This window comes from Nothoprocta perdicaria, unplaced genomic scaffold, assembly GCF_003342845.1.
Source record: "Nothoprocta perdicaria isolate Ctin4 unplaced genomic scaffold, notPer1 scaffold_123, whole genome shotgun sequence".
Taxonomy (NCBI): Eukaryota; Metazoa; Chordata; class Aves; order Tinamiformes; family Tinamidae; genus Nothoprocta; species Nothoprocta perdicaria.
This window is the reverse complement of record NW_020454350.1, coordinates 650,063-670,541: the sequence shown is the minus strand read 5'-3', so window position 1 is coordinate 670,541 and position 20,479 is coordinate 650,063. Positions and strand designations below refer to the sequence as shown.

The 20,479-nt window shown below is 40.0% G+C and overlaps 1 protein-coding gene across 5 annotated transcripts; it reads right to left on the bottom strand.

Moving 5' to 3' along the window:
* Nucleotides 1-2,042: 2,042 nt before the first annotated feature.
* Nucleotides 2,043-18,898, bottom strand: LOC112960358. 5 transcript variants are annotated; one of them, XM_026054587.1, is made up of 8 exons: nucleotides 18,839-18,888; nucleotides 18,096-18,326; nucleotides 13,203-13,272; nucleotides 11,500-11,627; nucleotides 8,048-8,233; nucleotides 5,182-5,251; nucleotides 4,137-4,212; nucleotides 2,043-2,568 (listed from the first exon to the last, which is right to left on the bottom strand). In XM_026054587.1, the coding sequence occupies exons 2-8, from the start codon at nucleotides 18,164-18,166 to the stop codon at nucleotides 2,522-2,524; spliced, it is 648 nt and encodes a 215-aa protein (XP_025910372.1). In that variant the 5' UTR covers nucleotides 18,167-18,326; nucleotides 18,839-18,888; the 3' UTR covers nucleotides 2,043-2,521. The 5 variants fall into 5 exon arrangements, with proteins under 5 accessions (XP_025910372.1, XP_025910374.1, XP_025910373.1 ...); XM_026054589.1 differs by having other exon boundaries at nucleotides 8,048-8,230; XM_026054588.1 differs by having other exon boundaries at nucleotides 18,096-18,239; nucleotides 18,839-18,870.
* Between the last annotated feature and the right edge of the window lie 1,581 nt (nucleotides 18,899-20,479).

Genomic DNA, 20,479 nt, shown 5'->3' with positions numbered 1-20,479 from the left:
GGCCGCACGCGCGCGGCGCCGCCGCACGTGCGCGCGCCCGCTCCCCGCGCGCCTTTACATAAGCGCCCCACGTGCGCCGCGCTCACGTGACACAACAGGGCGGGGGCATGCAAACGAGCCGCGCGGGACGGCCAATCCGGGCGCGCCTCCCTGCGCGGGGCGGGGCCAGGCGGGGCACGCAGCGAGGCCCCAAGCGTGGCCGCAGCCTCCCCTGCTCCCCCGGCCTCTCCACAAGGGTCTCCCTGGGGACAGAGCCCTTATTTTAATATAGCCAGGGGCAGGGGAGGCCTAGGCACCCTTGCCAGGGGCGGCAAAGAACAGATCAATGAGAGGCCTTCCTTAGGGGACCTCCCTTTGAAGCAGGAGATGGATTCCTTCCCTTCCAAAAGCATCACACAGCCCTTACAGGCTGTAGCTGAAGCACCATCATCCCTACAGAAAACAGAGAGGAAGAAGCCTCAACACTGTCCCCTCCACTTCAAGAGGCTACTTGCTCATCACGGKGCACCCGAGCCAGCTAGAAACACCTGCCTCCTCCCCGCCATGAGCCCCTGTGGTCACTCACGAGCGTCGGGCTCCAGCTGACCCTTCTGCATCCGAGTTTGCACGGAGACGGTTCAAGGACAGAACTAATCAGCTTTTCAAAGCCACGCCAATTTAAACTGCCCCTCTACCCTCACGCTGTGCTCACCTGTGACTGGAGTCCACAGGAGGGAAAAGGCTAGCCAAGGCTAAGGAAAATTTACAGGCACGAACAGCACGGTCTTTCACCCACTCCTATGTTTCCAGGAAACTCCTCATTTTGGTACAATAGCTAAGTAGTAGCTAATTAGCTGAATATATAAAATGTGCCCATGTTTTGTCATTTAATTTGTTATCCGAATGATCTCAGAACTTAATATAAGCCTATGCACAACAAAAACATTCAGATTAATCCTCAAGGATCTCAGTCAGGCAGTCCCTAAGGAGACCTCTTTCCAAAACAAATAGTCTTTGAACTTCATACCCATTAGCTATAGAATCACTTAGGAGAAATTGATTCCAAAAGAAAGGATATCATGGAAAATTGTTAGCCTAATGAGTAATGAAAATACAGTAAAACTAACCTCCTTCTGTACTCTACCAAGCATGCTGCACAACTTCAAAAGCATCTTCAATTAATTTTTGCTTTAAGAAGCTATTTTATGGAAATAAACTAGTATGTTGACAACAGTACGAACACTTCACAAGTGTTCCACAAATTGCACAGCAGAGGACAGCACTACCGATGTTTTGTTAAGATATATTGCAAATCCAATCCTACAATCTTCCTGCAAGAGTCAAGGTCAGCTGCTTCTGTTTCAACTTCTACCAAGAACTTACAGCACACAGTGCCGTGGCACAGGGGAGAAAAAATAGCCACCCATGCCAATAATACCCGCAAAAAAAATCTCCCACATTTTGATAGCTCTTGCTCTGGTAGCTTGTAGGAAAATAACTGAAATATTTCAGTTTCAAGATGTATTATACAGCTGCTTTTTTTTTGTTTTTAAGATTATAGAATGCTGTAGCCTAATAACAAACTACTTGTCAATCATTAGATCATTCCTAGGGATATATATTAGTTATTTAACCTTAGGCTTTCAAGTTATTATYTTTAGTTTGAACTTCACTGGTCTTTTCTCAAATCCAGTTTTATTACATCACATTAGAATAAAGAGCAAAGGTCTAGATGCATTGCTTATGCAAGGCCTTCCTAATGGGCTGTTGCTTTCTTATATACTGTCCTCTCGCAAGGCTGAAATGCAAGCTGTGTAAATCACTATAAGGTCACTCCCTGAGCAAAGCCAAAGCCCAGGTGACACTAGTCTACAGATTTTTCTTACGATAAACAAGGTTACACAAAACAATTAACCAAAAATAATCCAAGGTAGCCAGTAGCACGTGACCAATTTCTACACAATACTCCAACTCCTTCTGCAACTACTATTTGCCATGACTGAAGGACATGGCAGAGGTTCTTACAATAATGAAGTAGATAAAGAGACAAAGCAAGTCTCAAATTCAATCCAGCTGTCTTTATTGATTTGTCTAGATCAATCACTATGCAGGCAAAAGACTAGTCAGTCACTGAGTCTGTATACTGCCTCTGGAACAACCACAGAGGACTACAGGTAAAACGTCCTGGAATGTTTATGGTAACAAATGCTGTACACAGCACTTCATTTAAGTTTGAAACATATCTGCTACCAAAAAAAAAAAAAAGTGTTGAGTTCAAATATCTAAAAGACCGATCCTTTCTAGGAGTCCAAACTCTGCACATGTCAAGATCGCCTTAATTTGTCCCTAAGAGGCTTAGCTGTCAGTTCATTCCCCTTGAACTTGGGACAGCCTTTGAGATTTCTCTGTGTTCATGACGTAACTGGCCAGAGCAGACAAGGTGGATAAAATTTCAGAGAGCTTCCGAAGAGACTTTTCTTCCAAAGCCAATACTCTCTTAGTTAGGCTCATGCTGTCGTCACATTTCTGACTGAAGTGCTGCTCAGTTTTCTGGATTCCAGAGTGATTCACTTTTCTTCTCAAGATGTCCTTTTATAGGGAGGAAAGGAGAAAAAAAAAAAAAAACACCCCACATACACAAAGGTCACTATGAGCACTCAAGATACCCTAACAGTCCTGAAATAAAGACTGCACAATGAGTTTTAAAATTAAACTATAATGACTACAATGACTAAAAAAAAACCCACTTCAGTTCCAATCTTTTTTTAAAGGGAAAATTCTGACCTACATTCCTTTCATATTTATTTCCAATCCTTCAGGATATACATATAAATACATGTACACACACATATATAAAAGTGACACAGAAGAAAACGATTTCTCATCTGCTTCAGTGTAAGAAATACTTGTTTTGGACTTTTCTCAATTAGAAAAATACACAAAAATATTTTACACTCCATAAAAATTCTCTGTACAGCTTTAAAAGCCTATTTTGCTTTTACTACAAGGAAAAATATATTTTAAAGGCAGGTTTTCAACAAGCTAAGAGAACAGTTAAAAGTTTCTTAAAATATATACAGTTTTAAAAGCCATTTCAAAGCCACTAAAAAAAGAAAGAGATAAAAGGAGACAAAAACAACAAAAAAAAAACACACCAAAAAACCCAGACTCTAAGCCCAATTCTTACCATGCCACTGTAAGAACTAGCTCCAAATTCACGGCAGATAAATTGATCTCCAGAGCTTTCTAAAAATATAATCTTTTCACTGAAGCTTTTGGAAAGATGGCAAATTTGGAAGAAAAGAAAAAGACTCTTGATGGACCAAAGGTCTGGGAAGAAGCTTTACAGAAGTTTTAGAACATTTTATTGCAGTCACGTGTTTGGACTAAAAAAAAAAAAATAGTTCTTACTATAAAAAAAGTATGTATGCTCATTTGAGCAACCAAACATGGTTTTATTCCAAAAAGAAAAACTGACAAAACATGGTTAAGTTCTGTGAACGGAGACAATTTTTCAAGATCTTTTCTCCTCAAGTAGGATCCATAAGTATTTATGATCATTATGACTTAAGTATCATTATGATCAGTATTGATGATCATTATGGCAAGAAAGGGCTCAAAGCACAAAAGCAGCTTTTATCTAACCTGAAGTTAGCTCAGCAAACACGCTACATCAACGACTAAGTTATTCAAAAGCCTGAATATAATATTATTTCATGTTCCAAACTTTAGGACTTCCACAAAGTAACTGCTTTCCAACTGCAAAAGAGTTCTCAAACTCCCAAACATGAATAGGCTTTTTTCATAGAACAGCAGCCCACGCATTGATTTACTTTTATCTCTCAAAAGCAGCAATAAGCAGTTTTAACCATATAAATAGGCAAAATTAACAACAATAAAAATATTCTCAAAAATAAGTTACACTATGTTACATTTTCCATGTCTTCAGGGACAGAAAAAAGAGATGGAAAAATTCAGAGATATGATTCCAGGATTCCGGTGACCTCTATGTTTAAGGAAACTTCCATGGTATGTTTTTTCTCCTGCATGTAATAGTTATTTAGCATTTTACGTATTTTTGTACAGGAAAASACAAGAAAACTCACACCTGGAAACAGGCCAACTGAGACTGGTTAAACTCAGTCTAGGACTTTTACCTGAATCGGAACAGGCAGAACTATAGTCTTCTGCTTCTGTGTCTAATCCACTGCAGTCTGTTGCTTGTTCAGATTCCTGTATGTTTTCATTAATGAGAGAAAAAGGTTTGGCATGTGAAAATGTGACCAGTATGTGCATGCACACGTGTAATTATAAGTTATTCTATAGAAAGTCATGAGTTGCTGGGGTTTTCACATTTTTTTTCCCCCCTTCTCCTTCCCAGTTTGATTAATAGTCCTGCCATAGCCACCACGCACCACAATTCAATGGACAGGTGGAGACTGAAACCTTATCTCTGCTGCAACTGCCCCTGCAGCCATCGTCACCTTTGTTTATTAACCCACCCAAAAAAACCTACACCTACACTTATATTGGCCATTATGCTCCAAGTGTATGTTAGTAAAACAAGACACAACACCGCATCTGGTAGTTCACTATATTTTTCAGACAAAGGTATCAAATACAGACAAAGCACTTGGACTCCACAGTTGGGGCAATGCAGCACTTCTTCCTCTCCCATCATCTAGGTAAGAGCTGAAATTAGATCCTGGAGTTATTGTCTTTAAGGAAATGATAAATATCAGATTATGGTTCCTTTTGTTTCTGCGATGATCATGAAGGTCTTTCACTCAGGGCTGAGAAACAAGCCTTAGGAACAAATGCTACAGAAACCACTTCCATCTTAAGCAACCCTTTTTATTTCTTCCCTACTGTGTCCCTTCTTCCAGAGGGTTGCAGTGACTGTGCTACATCAATACCTTCAGCAAGGAAGTAAGATTTAGCTCAGCTATAAGTCAGTTCTAGAATTCAGTTCACCATTGAATTCAAGTTCTGGGTCTTGCTACTGTGAAATCACAGGACAAACCATGGAATACACAATTTTCTAAACGTCTGGTATTTTTCCCATCATCACAAACAACTGCTAAGCCAAAATTAATTTAAGTAAAAGAAAAAAAGTATTAGAAACAACAGAGGCTTAGGTTATAATAAATCCCTTCATATAAATTATTGGAATGCAACAGAAACAGTATTTCTTTTCCTTACTAGATGTTCTTGATCTTCACAACTTCTACTGCAATATTCAAGTATCCAGTCTGTGTCCGATGAATGTATTCTGCAAAGAAAATATAAATGTTCACATAAGCTGTGTAATAACATGCTGCATAACATGCTGCATAATTTCAGTCAAAGAAGTTTACAACAGTTCTCTCCAGATTTTTTCCCCCCTCAATATTAAAAATACAGAAATTTAATTAAAACACAGAGCAACTCTTCTACTAGTTTTATAAAGCATCTTACATGTAGAAAACTGGGATACTTTCTTTAGAGCACATCCTTGCCTCACTTTAAAATGCCTTGTGAGTGTGAGGAAATCCAGTGGCATTGCTGTTTTTTTTCAGCTACTTTAGCTTTCTTTCATGCCTCTCCTATCATTTCCAGAGAAATTGCATGTTTCAAGTCAGAAAGAACTTACTTTTTAAGCAGATCCACTCCAAACCGTAAGTTGTGTCTTTAGAGACAGATTACAATTTAAGATGTTCTGACTTTTTTGCTTGCCAGTTTCTCTACCTTTTCTAAGTCACCTTTGTTAAGACACTTTTTAACTAGTGAACTTGAACTTTTTTGAACTTTTTGTTTTTAACATGTTTAATGTATACAGTATTTACATTTATACAGTTTAGATTGTTCTCATCCTAACTAAAGGTGACCTCAGGTTTACTATCTTCATTCTGCAGATTAGTTTCTTTTCACGCTATCTAGCCCAACACTCCAATCCTGATAGTGTCAAAATCTTCAAAAGCAGTTGAGTTTTCCCCATTGTTGTTGTAAAATAAATTGTATCTTTAAGAGGACAATTACACAGAGTTTTGTCCTAAACTACTTCCTTCATGTTTCTAAGTAATTCTGTTTAAGGCTGTAAGAATATTACAGAAGATTAAAAAAGACACAAAAACAAAACTGGTCTTCCTCCCTGCCAAAAAAGCAAGGTTTGTGCAAATGTCTTAATTCTACACATCTCCTATTAAAAAAAAAAAAAAAAAAAAAAAAAAAAAAAAAAAAAAAAAAGGACTCAGATATAGCCATAGTAACTGGCAATGAAAGATAAGTAAGCATTTTTTCCTGTCTACAGACCTAAAAGTCTACTTTCATTTTAAATTCACAATAACTTGCTGTCAGATCTCTGGACTTTCTCTGGAAAACTTTATTTACAATTTGGCCCTCACCAGCAATCTATAAGCCAAGATAAATCAAGATATCGCAAGCTGGAAAAGCAGAGGGGAAAGGAAACCAGTCTCTTGTGTACGCAGTTTCTAGGTGACCACTGCAAAACTCCCTCTTCAAAGACTCGAAGGCAGGGAGTGCTACAGATCAGGCGCACAGGCTCTCACCAGCTTTGCACAGGATGGCSTCATAGCTGCTTACTGTGAAGTCTTTTTTATCCTGACTGTGACAAGGCGTTTGACTTCTGCAGGGCAGCACAAACCAGTATCTCGCCTGCAAGCGTTAAGACTGAACATGTGAACACAGTTTGCATAATACCCATATGTATATACGTAGGCATATATACACATATGAGCCTCAAAGGAGCAGCCAGGGGCTCAACCTGCAGGATTCTTCCCCCTGCTCCCCAGGCAGAACTCCCAACAGCTCGAGACCAATTCAGATAATCTACAGGCGGAGCTGTGCATCACTCTAAACCTTCTGTGTAAGCCATAAAGAGAACAGGGAGGCACCTTTGATCTAAATCAAAGGATATTCTCTACATAGCAGAGAGACCCTTTTCATTCTATCAGATGCCTAGAGATAGCTAGATCAGTTCCTGTGAAAATCAGCTTTACTCTCTAGGAATTAAGTCAAAATACAACCCAGCTTTATTTTGGAAACATCTCCAAGGGATGAAACGAGAAGCTGTCCAGAGATTCAAAGGGAAGAACCTAAATCCAAAGACTAACATGAGGTTCTCAAGTTCACTCACTTAAGCAAGAAACATCCCCCCTGCCACAACACACTTCAATGTGACACTTCACAGAGTAGCCCTGATCCAGAGGGTGTACATCCTAAGTGTCTGCCATCCCTCAAGGGTCAGGCTCAGAAATAAAACTGATTCAAGGAGTCTTGTCTCATGAGTTTTTTAAAGTGAAAAATTTCTTAAGGTTTTTGAAGAGATTTGCTCTGATCTGCTAGACTGCTCTGCTGAGGGACACAATAATCTCAACCTTGTTTGTTACTCATCTGCTCCGAGTGACAGCCACCCACCTTCTTTTAGACTCAGGACTCAGAGAGTCAACCTCCCATTTCATGCGAATGCTCCATATCACCTCCTGCCAGATAAGAGACTTACTCTTCCTGCCTAAGCAGCAACCAAAGCTTTCATATGCACATAACAGCCCTGAGAGGTACTCCTAAAATCCAGTTCCACCAGCACACAGTAAGCTCAGTTATCTGTGAGAAAGCTGTTTTTAATGCCAGCACAAAGGAAAACAAGGGCCCAAAGGCTTTCATCCCTGAAAACGAACCAGCATCTCAGAGAGGCCGCAGCCGCCCACAAGCCATGAAGGCAGCTGGCCTAGCAGTTGAGCCCTCCTGATTTAGGGGATGCCTGTGGCACGAGCTCAGCTTCTGAGTCACATCCACCAACAAGACAGCTGTAGAGGCTGCAGACAACTGACAAAGGTTATTTTGAGCCACCCTACTACTAAATCACAGAACCAGCGTGCTTTTCACTGAACTCAACCCTTTAAACACTCATACAAGTAACTCACACAAGCTGGGCACTGTTTCGAAACTTACTCAAAGGAAGGTTTGTGGGCATGCTTTCACATCAAACCTTGAACAGTGATACGTCAGAAGTGGAATGTCACACCCGGGTAGTCCCCCAAACCCTAAGCAAGCAGACACTAAGACTTACTTTTCCGAGCACTGTGACGAAGAGGATCCAAGCCTGGACACAACACTAGCTGAGGTGTCAGAGGGATCCAGCTTGGTGTCCGGCTGGCTGGTCCAGGAGAAGCCAGAAGCAGCATCAGCTCCGCTCGCCTCTTTCTTGAGAGAGTCCAGGCTTGGGCCAGCRACACAGAAGTTCTTTGAGCAGCTGCTGACAAGAACAGCAGCTCTCTATCAGTTTAAGTCTATGCTGATTTCAACACAGAACAGAATTCTAACCTCAAAACCATTTCTACACTGAATTTGACACAGGTGTTGACAAGCACCCACTTAACTACAGCTGCTTAATTAAAGCAAGTATGCCTTATGAGGATAGCGAAATCACTTTTAATTTAGCAAAAAAATAAGTTGTTTATGAATGAATGCAGGCCTATCTTTTTGGTAGACTGTAGATGGCAGGAGTTGGAGGCTGACAGACACTGGGCACATTTGGCCAATTCTATTGGCAACTTTCTCTGTACAAAGAGAGAAAGCCTCCCAAGCCAGGCTGCCAGAACAGGTATACAAATGGAGCTAGAGATTCTTCCCATGATCTGCTTTTCCATCCTTTTCATATCCGATCACAGGCTCTAGGACTCCGTTACTTAACAGAAGTTTCAGTTCAAGGTTCCCCTGCAGCGAGCTTTATTCTTCAAGTATGGCTGGCAATCCTGAAGGGCTTCACTGCTCCAAATGCAACTTGTGAACTACACACAGCTGTAAATTTATTAGTATTTCTGTATCAGTAGCCTCCAAGGTAAGCACAAYAAAACACAGCAGTGAGAAGAAATCAAGAAGGGTTCTGGCCCAATACACCACAAAAATTATGTTTCATTTTTACTCTTACTGACTTAACATACCAGTATCTTAGCATCATTGATTCTATGTACTCCAAAGACATTTACAGGCAGATGCACTGCAAGGAATGTGGACCAGGAAAGCAACTCACACTGCAGGGAGGAGCACACAGTTGTGCTGTGCTAAAAATAAAAATAAAGCATTAACACAGCATATGCTGGGCAGCAGCACACGGTGCTGCTCAGAAATGCTCCCATCAACCAAAGCTCCCTGGTAAAGGGTCACATGAGCCGGGTGCCTAAGGGGAAGAAAGGGGTCACTCCAGTCAAGACACTTCTGACCGCCACGTCATTCACTGCATACGCAAATGGAAGATTTTCATCAAATAATTTAGTTTCATTCACTTTACGTAAAGCCCAGGATAGCATATATCCAATTAAAGATTTCTCCTTGTAACAAGAGAAGAGGTTGAAATATAACCAGTGAAACACATTTTGATTTATGCCTACTCAAAGGCATTTTCTTTGGGCTGACCTCAGTTGCAGTATTTTTCCATGCAGCAAGCTCTGTTTTAACCTCTGTATTAATACTGCCACRCAGGTATATCATCTCTCAAGCTGTGTGAGAAAAGCAGTGACAGAAGGCTGTGAATTTACTAAAGCCAAGTATTTTCTTGGAAGCAAAATTCTGATTTCAGCCTTTTCTTCACTACACACATCACACATGCAAGCACGTAGCATTTGTGAGCGTGCACAGTGAACACTCAATGAATGAGCAATTTTTTCCACGCCTCCAAACTGCCAACAACAACTGCTACTGGATTATTTCTCTGGATATGTCTGTTAAAGATCTTGTGACTGGGGAGACAGTTAACACGGCTCAAGAAGTAAATATTTTAAGCAATAGAAAGACTTCAAGACTACCCTGCAACTTTGATCTACTGATCATAGCACAGCGCTGCCTGAAGAACAACTAAAATTTAATGATACCACATCCYGGGCAAATCCAAACCTGTCTTAGTTTTCACTCCCAGTCTATAAAATGGTGATAGTTTCACATATTCTGGAGCAGAGAGGTGAAAGTAGTTCAGGACAGACAGCAAATTTCTCAGTCTCAGCTTCACAGAAATCCTCATTCTTACTGTTAGTTAAGGCAACCACCTCCAGCTGCAGGAGTACACATGTGAAGGCAGACGTTTTCCTAAGTTTTTATTCTGTTCTTATCTAAGAATGCAACAGTTTTTTTTTCTTGCTTAAAAACATAGCATATGACTTCCTATTAACTAACCTGGGTCCTCTGCCTTTTGTAGTAAAATAGTTACAAGCATCCTGTTTTAATTTCATGCTTTATCAACAGCTCTAAACCAGGCTACCAGAAAATCAAGAGGAAAATGAAGGATATTTAATCCACCCTAAAAAGCATCAGTAAATCTTTTTTACCTTGTGAGCTGACCCAGCATTAAAAAGAACATGTGAAGTTATGTCAAGGATGGAAAAAAAACCAAAAACCTTTTAGTCATATTACAAAAAGGCACATTTAAGATACAAGTGTTTTGAGTTAGACTGTACTTGTGCTATTGAACTAGAACTGCAGTTGAGTGAAGGCAGCAAACAGTAACTCTGAAAGTCTGTCTTTTATTCCAGAAGATGTTTCCTGAGTATTTCAGACAGAAGGTTCTGAGTCCACAGTGTTTAGGTTCATTCTGTTAAGAACAACTGCTGAATACTAATTACATTTTTAGCAACGTAATTATCCATGAAACATTTGTTCTTAATGCAAGAGAAATTGCACTAAGAATTAGCATTTGCATGCTAGCTAGAAGAGGAGCTGAAACAAAAGAACATCCCCCCACAAAACTAAAACTGAACCCAGGCTGTGGCTTTGAAGCCTTTGTTTTGCTACCTGGCAGAGCTTCATTCACATTCAACAGCAACAAATGAAAAACAAAAGGCTCCTGCTGCTCCTTCAGAGCACTGTGGCACCCCCGGGACTTACCTTTAGTGAAACTTCCCTCATCCTTCCCTCTCTCTGCTTCTGCTTTAGCACCACTCCCAACAAAAACAAATCAAGACTCACTTCTCAACTCATATGTTGTTAATGAATGGGGATAGCTGGCAAAGTGGAAAGTCTGCAAGGAAGAAGAGTCTCCAAAGGGAAAGGAAAGGGCCCATTTTCCCATAGTTCACTCCTGTCCTTCAAAACCATGAGCTGATTCCCTCATACGTGTGTTCTCTACTATTTTCTTTCACAAAATCCACAGGCAGGCTCCATGGCACGCTTCCCCAGCAATCTCATCTTCCTTTTCCCACATTCAAACTTACAACCCTTCCTAACCTACAGCCTGCCCCTCCATCTCCTTTTCCTTTCTCCTACTTCTTCACCCATTTCTAACACAATTATGACCATGAGCTAGAACATGTTGAGCAAATCACCACGAACCCTGAAAAACTTCAGTCCGAGCTGAATTCAAGCAGGAAAGGAACCACGTGCAGTGAAAGTGGGCAGAGGGGATGGAAAGGGAAGCCCTCCCTTCCATCTAAAGGGCAGCAGAGCTCAGCTCCCAAGGAYATCTTTTTCCTTGCTTAGACAGGCAAGGATTCCAGTGCTGTTGTCACCCTGAACAAAATGCATTGCTCTTACTTGTCAGCCAGTCTTGCCCACATCTGCAATGCGTCTACTTGAACTCTTAGCTGAGCTCCTTCAAAGCCACTCATGGCAGCTCCGCACTTGCTTCTGCTTCCCGTCCTGTTGCACTGATCTTCTGAGGTCCGGAAAAAAAAAAAAAAAAAATCACCACAAACACCTTGCTAGGTGCTCGGGAGGTTGTTCTATTGGTATAAATCTGACCTGGTCCTATTATTTGTGGTAATGGAGTCTTCATTTGATAATGTAAAATAGCATTCATAAAATTATTTGGTTTTATTACACAAAATAGTAAGTTTAGCTTATTCAAAAATTTTTAAAAGCCTCCTAAATCAAACGGTTTGTGCAGAAGACAATAGTTTAATATCAGTCACTCAGTCACACACAGGATTGATTCTACAGTGACAAAGTTTTAGGCCCTTCATTCTTAGTTTTCTGTTGTTGTTGTTCCTTTACCACTGTCTTGCCTTCAGGGCACACTTCTTCCTACAGCTCCTCAAAACCCTCTCATTCCAGAAGGCTTCCAAGTTTCTTTTCGATCTGTTTTAACTGTACCAATTATCAATAAAGCTTTCCAACATAATTAAAAAAAGACAAAAATAAAAACAAACAAAACCCAAGACCAGACACTTTAAAATTCACTGAAGAAAAATTGCCCCAATTAATAATCCCAAAAATATGCAAGATAWTTTTTCTTTTAGTACATTCTGCCTTTGCTTGCCAAATGATAGCTCCATATAACTGCTGCAGAATAGATTAAACTTTAAATTACACAGCATTCTTCCTTAATGATCTAGGTAAAACATTAAGCAGTACACCAATATTAAATCTAATATTTCTTTCAGAAAACTAGTATTTTCCACATGAGTCTAATAAATATGTTAACTTCTCCAATTTCCTACTGTGATATTAGTATGCTGAGTTTAATGTAATTTCCAAACTTCTTCTAGTACTTTCCCAAGTTCTCTATCCTCAAGACTAAACAACTATCATCTTGATGTTSCATGATTCTAATCTGAATGCTTAAGAATCAACAGATTTCACACAAACACCTATTCAGAATGACCACAAGCTGCTTCTAAGAATAAGTGACAAATGACTTTGTGAATATGCCTTTTTTTCCTAATCTAATTCTTTGACTCTGCAAATACATTAGAAGAGATCCAGCCAGGCACGCTTCGAGCACAAGCCTACACAAACAGACACACTGATACTCTGCAGGACAGGGCCAGAGCATTCACTGCCTCTTAGCATGAGACCCTAGAAATCCATAYTCCATACTTCTCCACTGCATGCATTCCTTAGGCACACTAAGTGCTGCTATTTTCTTATTACCAACGTAAGAGAAGTACATCCTGCAAGGGCTACATTATCTGCACCAGTGCAATTACTTCAAGACGTGGCAATGCAGCAATGACTACCAAGCTCAAACATGTACAAGGGAAAAAAGAGAAGTTTGTAAGGGTGTAGAGAAAGGATTCCTTAAGGCAGCACTGTGTGGTACTGGCTCCATAGCAATTAACCTGTTACACCTATTAGTATGCCACATAGCATCCATACATACCCTATGAATTCAAACAAAGGTAAGTGTAGCTCCAGCCATGACACAGGAAATACAAGAGCTGAACAGCAGTCATTATTGCAGAGAAGAAAGAAGAAAGAGCTTAGAGAACAAAGAACAGTTAAAGATAAAGGTTTACCTGGCCCTCCTCAACTAGTTCTTGATCACACTGTTGATTGTAGTCTCCTGGGCTATCTATCTTAAGGGGCCTAGAATAGATCATTTAAAGTGTTTGCAATGCTAGCCTTGCTCACAAGGCCGGTATGAAAATGACAAGGAATCACATAAATCTTMATACAGAAAAATACAAGGTAGAAACAACTTCAGAAGCAGCATCACTACTTAATATACTTACAAAAACTTAGGTTTCCTAYGGATAAAGTGAAACTTCAGCTTTCTTAAAGTCTGTCTATCTTCTGATGGTACAAGATCTTTGAACTACAAGGTATGTATGTAAGAAGAGATTAGCCTCACAAAATTCTGTGTTGGAATCAGGATAAAGTGGCCTTATTTTGATTTCCAGTCTTGACAGGACAAGCATTTTCACTGCAAAACTAGTTTTGCTGAGAGCCTTCCTTTCCCTGGAGAACATAAATCCTAAACTTCATTAGAGAGGATAGCGTTATTTTGCCTGTATTGGCAAGATATGGAGTTTATAGGTCCTTACAATACCTATTTCACCCCATTCCCAAACCCAAATGGTGAGTTTGGGATTGACCCAACTAAAACGGTTTAGAGAAGCCCCTGGGACACAGCATTAATGACATAGATTAATGCAAAAGAAAACCAAACCAAGCACCAAAAAAAAAAAAAAAACACTACCCACACCCAGGTCAGTTGCTACCTGAAAGCCCCTGGGGGATGCATATGCATCACTGGCCAAAACACAGAGCTCTAACACTGAACAGAGCCAGTTTTACAGTCTGCAGCACTTACTGTTTTTGTGGCAGGTCCACAGTTTGGTTATAACCCTGCAATGTAACATTCTGGGGGAGAGGGGAAGGGGCAAAGAAAAAAAATGCAGGCATGAATTGGAGAACAGACCATTTGGCAGTCAATAATTAACAAAAAATAATGATCCTTCCCACATTCTAGATTTCTGCCTATAATGAAGACCAGTAATAGCTCAGTTATTATCAGTAAACATAAAACAAACCTCAGAACCCCTATGTGCCATTAATTATAGTTTCCAAATAAAATAAAACAAACAAACAACCACAAAAAAACAACCACACACACTCTCCTTTACGATGTTACTAAGTTACTGAGGCTGATATTCAATAAAGCTTAGGATAAATTACTGGTAACCACCCAAAACACAACTTCTGTTCCAGCTCCTGGGGATGAAACAAAGCCTGCAGCATTTGGAGAAAGCAGCAGCTAGAGAGATGTCAAGTACTCTCCTTCCTTATCTTAATTACTTGCAAAAGCACAGTAATTTCAACAGGCATCCTGAAACCTGGCTTCCTCTTACAGATAATCACGAGGACAATTTGCAGTATTTGCACACAGGAAAATCACATGCATATGATTTCTGTAATTTTAAACATGTCAGGGCACTACGACTATGTTTTCTATTCTAAAGAGTTATAAGCAATGTTCTCAGTCACCAATCACTGTCAGAAATCAAGTTACATATCAAAAAGCCATCACCTCAGCAGCACAAATCATTCTGTTGCTGATGGAGCAGCTGTACTGCAGGGATGGTTAATGTTCAAGCACCCCTGCTTAACCAGTGCAGGATGCTCCAGCATGGAACAGGGAGCAGGAACAGGGATCCTGCCTGCCCCACCCCAGAGATCCAGCTAAGGCACTTGGCAGGCAGATAGGATGTGACACAGCAGCTCAGGCCGACGGCCTGTGCAACAGGAGCTGTAGCTGATGCCTATTTATGGAGAGCCCGTGAGGCCGCCGCTCCGCTCAGTCCAGTCCCCTGCACAGATTCACTGCAGGGATACGAGCGTGCACATGACCACCCGTTTTCCTGCTCCTCCATGCACCAGGTATGAAGGAGGTTTTCATCCATCTCCGGGAGCTGTCGACACTCTGCCCCTGCCAAGTGCCCCTCCTGTGCTGTCAAGTTCCAGAAATTCTCTATTTGCTGCGGGCAGATCTGCTTTTTATCCGTTTTAAACTAAACAAGGGATGAAAGGGCTGAGTGCCTGCTCATATGCCAGAACTGAGTGAAAAAAAAACGAGTTTGTGTTCAGTTTGGTGATGGTTACTGTGATTCTACAGGCCTCAGCTGTATCCTCTCCAGTCAAAGGAAATCCGGGGACTTTTCAGCCTCCCTTTATAAGGCAGCTAGCTCCATCCTCAATCATTGTAGCTGCCTAGATAGATGTGTCATATTCATACAGATATTCTCTTTTGTGGGAAGGGAAAAGTAAGTATTTCACCTGAAATTCCTCACAGTAACCAGTTATAAGTAAGATATTCTGCAGAGTAGTAATTCAAATCACTGCTTGGTGTTCTCATTCTGAATTATTTAAATCRGAATATTTTCCATACACCCCTAAAGCTGGCAATTGCAGGGTAGCACCAGTGCTTTCCTCACTGTGAAAGGCAGTAAGCAAAGCGGACATAATCACACAGTTTTCAGCTACCTAAAGGCTTATGCTTTATAGTCACTCAGCAGCTGGGCTACTCACTGCCTCACAGAGCTGTCGATGCTGGATTTGCTTCTGTTTAAGATCAAGAACTTCCTTCCAAAGGGCTTTGTTTTCCCTGAAAATTCAAGGGAAATATTTCAGTAGCTCTTAAAGAAGCTTACCATCCTCTTCTAAAGATGAAGAAAAAAAACTAACAGGAAAAGGGCAGGGAGAAAATGGTGTTTTGTTAATTACAAACACCTCAAAATAATAATTTAAAATTTCTTGCAGAATTAAATAAAAAACTTTTTTTTTTTTGGTGAAAATAAAGCACTTTGAGAGAAAATGAGCTAAAACACCATTTCTACTTATCCTAACACCTTATCAGTTAATCTGCTCTCCAGTCTAGCTATTTATCTCAAGTGGGTCACAAATCCCATATAAATTAAGCATCACAAACAGGCTGCCAGTATCTTGGTAACAGAAAGGCAAAAATAAAGTTCACCCCGCTGAGCTCTTCTGCTGCTTGTGAAGACGAAGAAGTTCCAAAGCAAAGAAACAAATGTGCCTGAAGCATTCACCACTGATAAGCACGTACAGTTTACGTGCRAAGCACGGACGGCCTTTAGATTCCSCAAATAACTAACCTAGATCTCATTTATTAGTGTGCTAAAATAATGTTGGCAGATGAAAAAGCGTCAGCAAAATTCAAGTGAAAATTTCGGTCAACTCAGATTAACTGAACAATGGAGCYGAGTCTGGTTTAAGAAAAGGACCATCTCATCACACCTTGAGGAGGACCTTCAACTGACAGGAAGAAGCACGAGTGAGGAACGAGACCTCCCTGGAGGAGACTGGAAACCATACACAGGACAGCGCATCCGTCAGCTTTGGCAAGAGCCTCCAATCACCTGCTCTGTGTCAGGCTGTGTTCGCAAGGGCAGCTAATGCCTTTTATTAGGCTATCTAATATCTACTATAACTGGAAAAAAGAACTGATGAGCGTCTGCATACAAARGCCCTCTGAGGTCACTGTGGGCTTGTCCGACACCCTCTCCCATTATTGTAAGTCAGTCTATTAAAAGATATTACCTCTCCCCACAAGCACTGCCTCATGTTTGGAAAGAGCTGACAAGATGAGGATGAGTTCACTAAGCTGAATATCATGAACACTCTTCATGGTAGCAATTAGTTTTTCAAAACTGTTACATCATCAAAATGTCATGAGGGACAGAGAAAGCTCTGCCAAAACAAGAACGCCCCATCCTAATTTACACATTTCAAGTTTGCAATGCAACACTAAGGAAAAGGTAGCAGGAGGAAATTCAAAGTAGGGAACAGGAAAGGGAGAACTTAAGATTAGGACAGTAGCATTTGTTAAAAGGAATTCCTTATAGGAGCTGCTGTGTTCCCCTATGTGGGAATGAAACCAACAATTCAACTTGAGCAGATGGAAAGAGAGGCTACTCTATTTGAAGAGACAGTTTCTCAAAGTCCAAACTAATCATTTCTCAAATTAGCTATAAAGGTCCTTCAGAAAATGACTCAAAAGCTAGCAAAAGGCAGTGGGGTATCAGTCTTCAGCTGCTTCCCTTATTTTCAAATTTTAAGAGTTATCTCAGAAAAGCCTCCAATTGAACAAGCACATGTCATCCTTTTTAAGTTTTCCTACTTTCTTTTACAAGCTGGGATTTAAATCTTTGCTCAGGAAACATATTCACATGATTCAGCTGTACACCAGGTATAACTGAGTAACCCTCCAAGAAGCACAAGCCACTCCCGGCCGAATACATTCCAGCCCACTATAGGGCATCTAAAAACACAGAAATCCAAGTTCTCTATACAGTATTCTATATTCTGTATACATTCAGCAAGCAATGCATGCTCAGATAGAGACTAATCCCATTCTAGAAGGGGGCAACTAGATTTTAAATATCTAATACGCACACTAGTATCCCTTCATTTGACAGAAATCTTACTTGAATTCTTTATTAGAAAATTACCTAGCTTCTCTTTATGGAAAGGGATCCGCAGGACCTCCGAGTTGAATGCTAACATACCAGATACTATTTGAAATAATGTATACAAAGAACATGAAATCTAATTATTGGCTGAGGATGGGATCCTACATTGTTCAGAAACGTGGTTCCACATTGTTAAAAAAGCAGTACTGCTTCACACAACAGATGCAGTGGCAGAACACGGGGCGTGCAGSATTAGCAGCTTGCCGAGCACATTTAGCGGTCAGCTTAATTCAGTTACGTAAAGCATATGAGGGGTAAAGTCTCCTAATGTTTTCCACAATCAAAAGAAATATTGGGATGATTATTTCCTAGCAGAACTCAAGCAAGACTTTTCCTACTGAGGATGGTGATAAGGCAAAAAACAAAAGAGCTTGCTCAGAATCCTGGCACATACAGCCTGAGAAGGATTCAACATACCTTTTTAGTGATTCAAGTGCAGAATCTATTACATCCTGTTTTCCTTGCATCTGATGAATAATCGYTAACATCTTGTGGACCTCCTCTGGGTCGCTATTACCATTTTCTATATGGGGTAAACTTGTAACAAACAAGTCGAGAACACTGAAGAAAAGTAGTGTGGAAGAAGAGAAAAAAAGAATGAATAGAACTYATTTTAATCTAGCTTCCTTCTCAGGTTATCAGAGGAACCTAGGAATGAAGAACATATAGGAAAAATAGGGAGGTTAAGGAGCATAACACGAACGCTAACTAGGATATGAGGTCTAAATCCTAACACAAGAGCACTTTTCATATGGTTTTTAAGAYACACATTAGATTTTTCAAAAAAATGCCAGTGTTTCAGTATCACTTGCACCTTTTGAATCTTTTGACATTTTTAACTGAAGATACTGTATTATAGGATATTTGTCATGAAAAATTTTCTCGTACCACAGGGCAAATACAGAAGCAGGATTATGCAACACATTTATATGGCAATCAGAACAGCTTCATAGTCCCAGTACTAAACAATGTTTTTCAGGAACACTTGATAAGGGCTTCTCATAACTTAAAAAGATGAATATTAGTAACCAAAAGTCCAAGACTAGAACCTATTAATATTTGTGAGCTGTATGTGTGTTTTCCTAAGACAGTGTGGAAGGAAACGTTCCAAATTCATGAGCAAACTCAGGATATTACTAGTAGACATTAAAGTTACTTACTTTCCTTTTTATCTTTGACAGCAGCTCTTCTTGGCCTTTTCTGAAAAAGGGATGCTGATATTTGCCAGAGCCATATCGCTCTTGCTTAGCCGAGCCTGAATCATATTGCATAACTTTATGAAAGCCATCTAGAAGGAAAAACAAACACACAAAACAGCCAAGTTTGACTTACATGACATCTCCTTGTGTCCAAAAAACAATAAACAAAACATTAGGAGTTACAAAACCAAAAACAACAGAATGTTCATCTAAACCTTCAGATGTGGACAGACAATCATGGCTGTCAGGGGGAAAAAAAACAAACAATGAACTTTTTGCCCCAAAGGGGCAAGCCCTTCAAACTGAAGCCAAACCAACCAAACAATAAACTATCCAAATGTCAGGCTATATTCTCAGCTTGCTTCAGCACAAACTTCCCCAGACAGAGCAGACTGTACTACACCTTAACACCACTGCAAAAACCACTATAAATTACAAAATTACTTTCTTACCAAAGACAGAAATAAATCAAAACTCCCAAAATCTCAAAGTCAAAACCTACAAGCAAAGGGACTGTAAAGTCAAGAACAGATTCTGAAGCAATGAAAAGCACAGCAGCTCAAGGCAACAGAGCAACAAGTTACAGAGTGCTAAGTTTAGTTGCATAAAGCTGCAACTGGAACAGAAGTTGTGTGAAGCAGCAGTGCATGACTACTGTGCTCTGCCAAAACTGGAAGAGATTAAGTAACACAAACCTATATATACATTCCCTTTCCTCTCTCTCTCGAAAGGCTACTTTTTCTATAATTTCAAAGTTTTTCGCATTTCTGTTTCCCTGAAGGTTGCCACTTAACTGTTTTTTTTCCTATTAATAGATGCTCCTAAGATGCATATGAAGCTAAGACTGGAAGGCAAAAGTAATTCAGTACCAAAAAAAAAAAAAAAAAANTCCTAACTCTGTTATTCTCTTCAAATAATTAAAAATCTAATACGAAACTCACTATAGATTTGCAAGTGTTTTTATGAAAAACACATAACAATGAAGAACATTCAGCAACTTCTTGGAATAAATCCATCAAAAAAATTGCTGGGTTGATSAGCAACTTACACGTTCATATTGATGCTTCTCAATTTCACTCTAATCAGCAGAGAAACTAGGCAGGAGAACTAAAGTGGAAGCAAATTCTGGTGAGTATTCATAAAGCAAAGTTACTATCTTCAGAAAGGGAAAGGAAATAAAAGGATAAAAACAAWGATCGAAAAAAAAGTCAGAGAATTGACAGGCTAAACTTCAAAAGATGCCTATAGCGCACTGATCAAACAGACAGTAGGTACATTGTACTCTAAATTGGAATTTTTTACTGGAAAACAAAAAAAGGCAAGCTGTTATCTAATTACAGAAATGGCTTGTTCTTAGGGCTTTGCTTTTGAACATATCAAACAAATATCATTGGGTATGTACAGAGGCTGAAAAGGTTAATCCAGCGGTTGTTCCTAATCATCTACTGTTGCTATGCTCTAAGATACTCTACYGGTAGTGCACATCTGACAGAAGCAACTTAGAAGATCAAATGCATTTTTAGGTTTGTGGGGATAGACTCTTATAAATTCCCAAAATCCCACATATTAGCAAGAATAAGCTTTAAGTTTAAATGGAAAAAG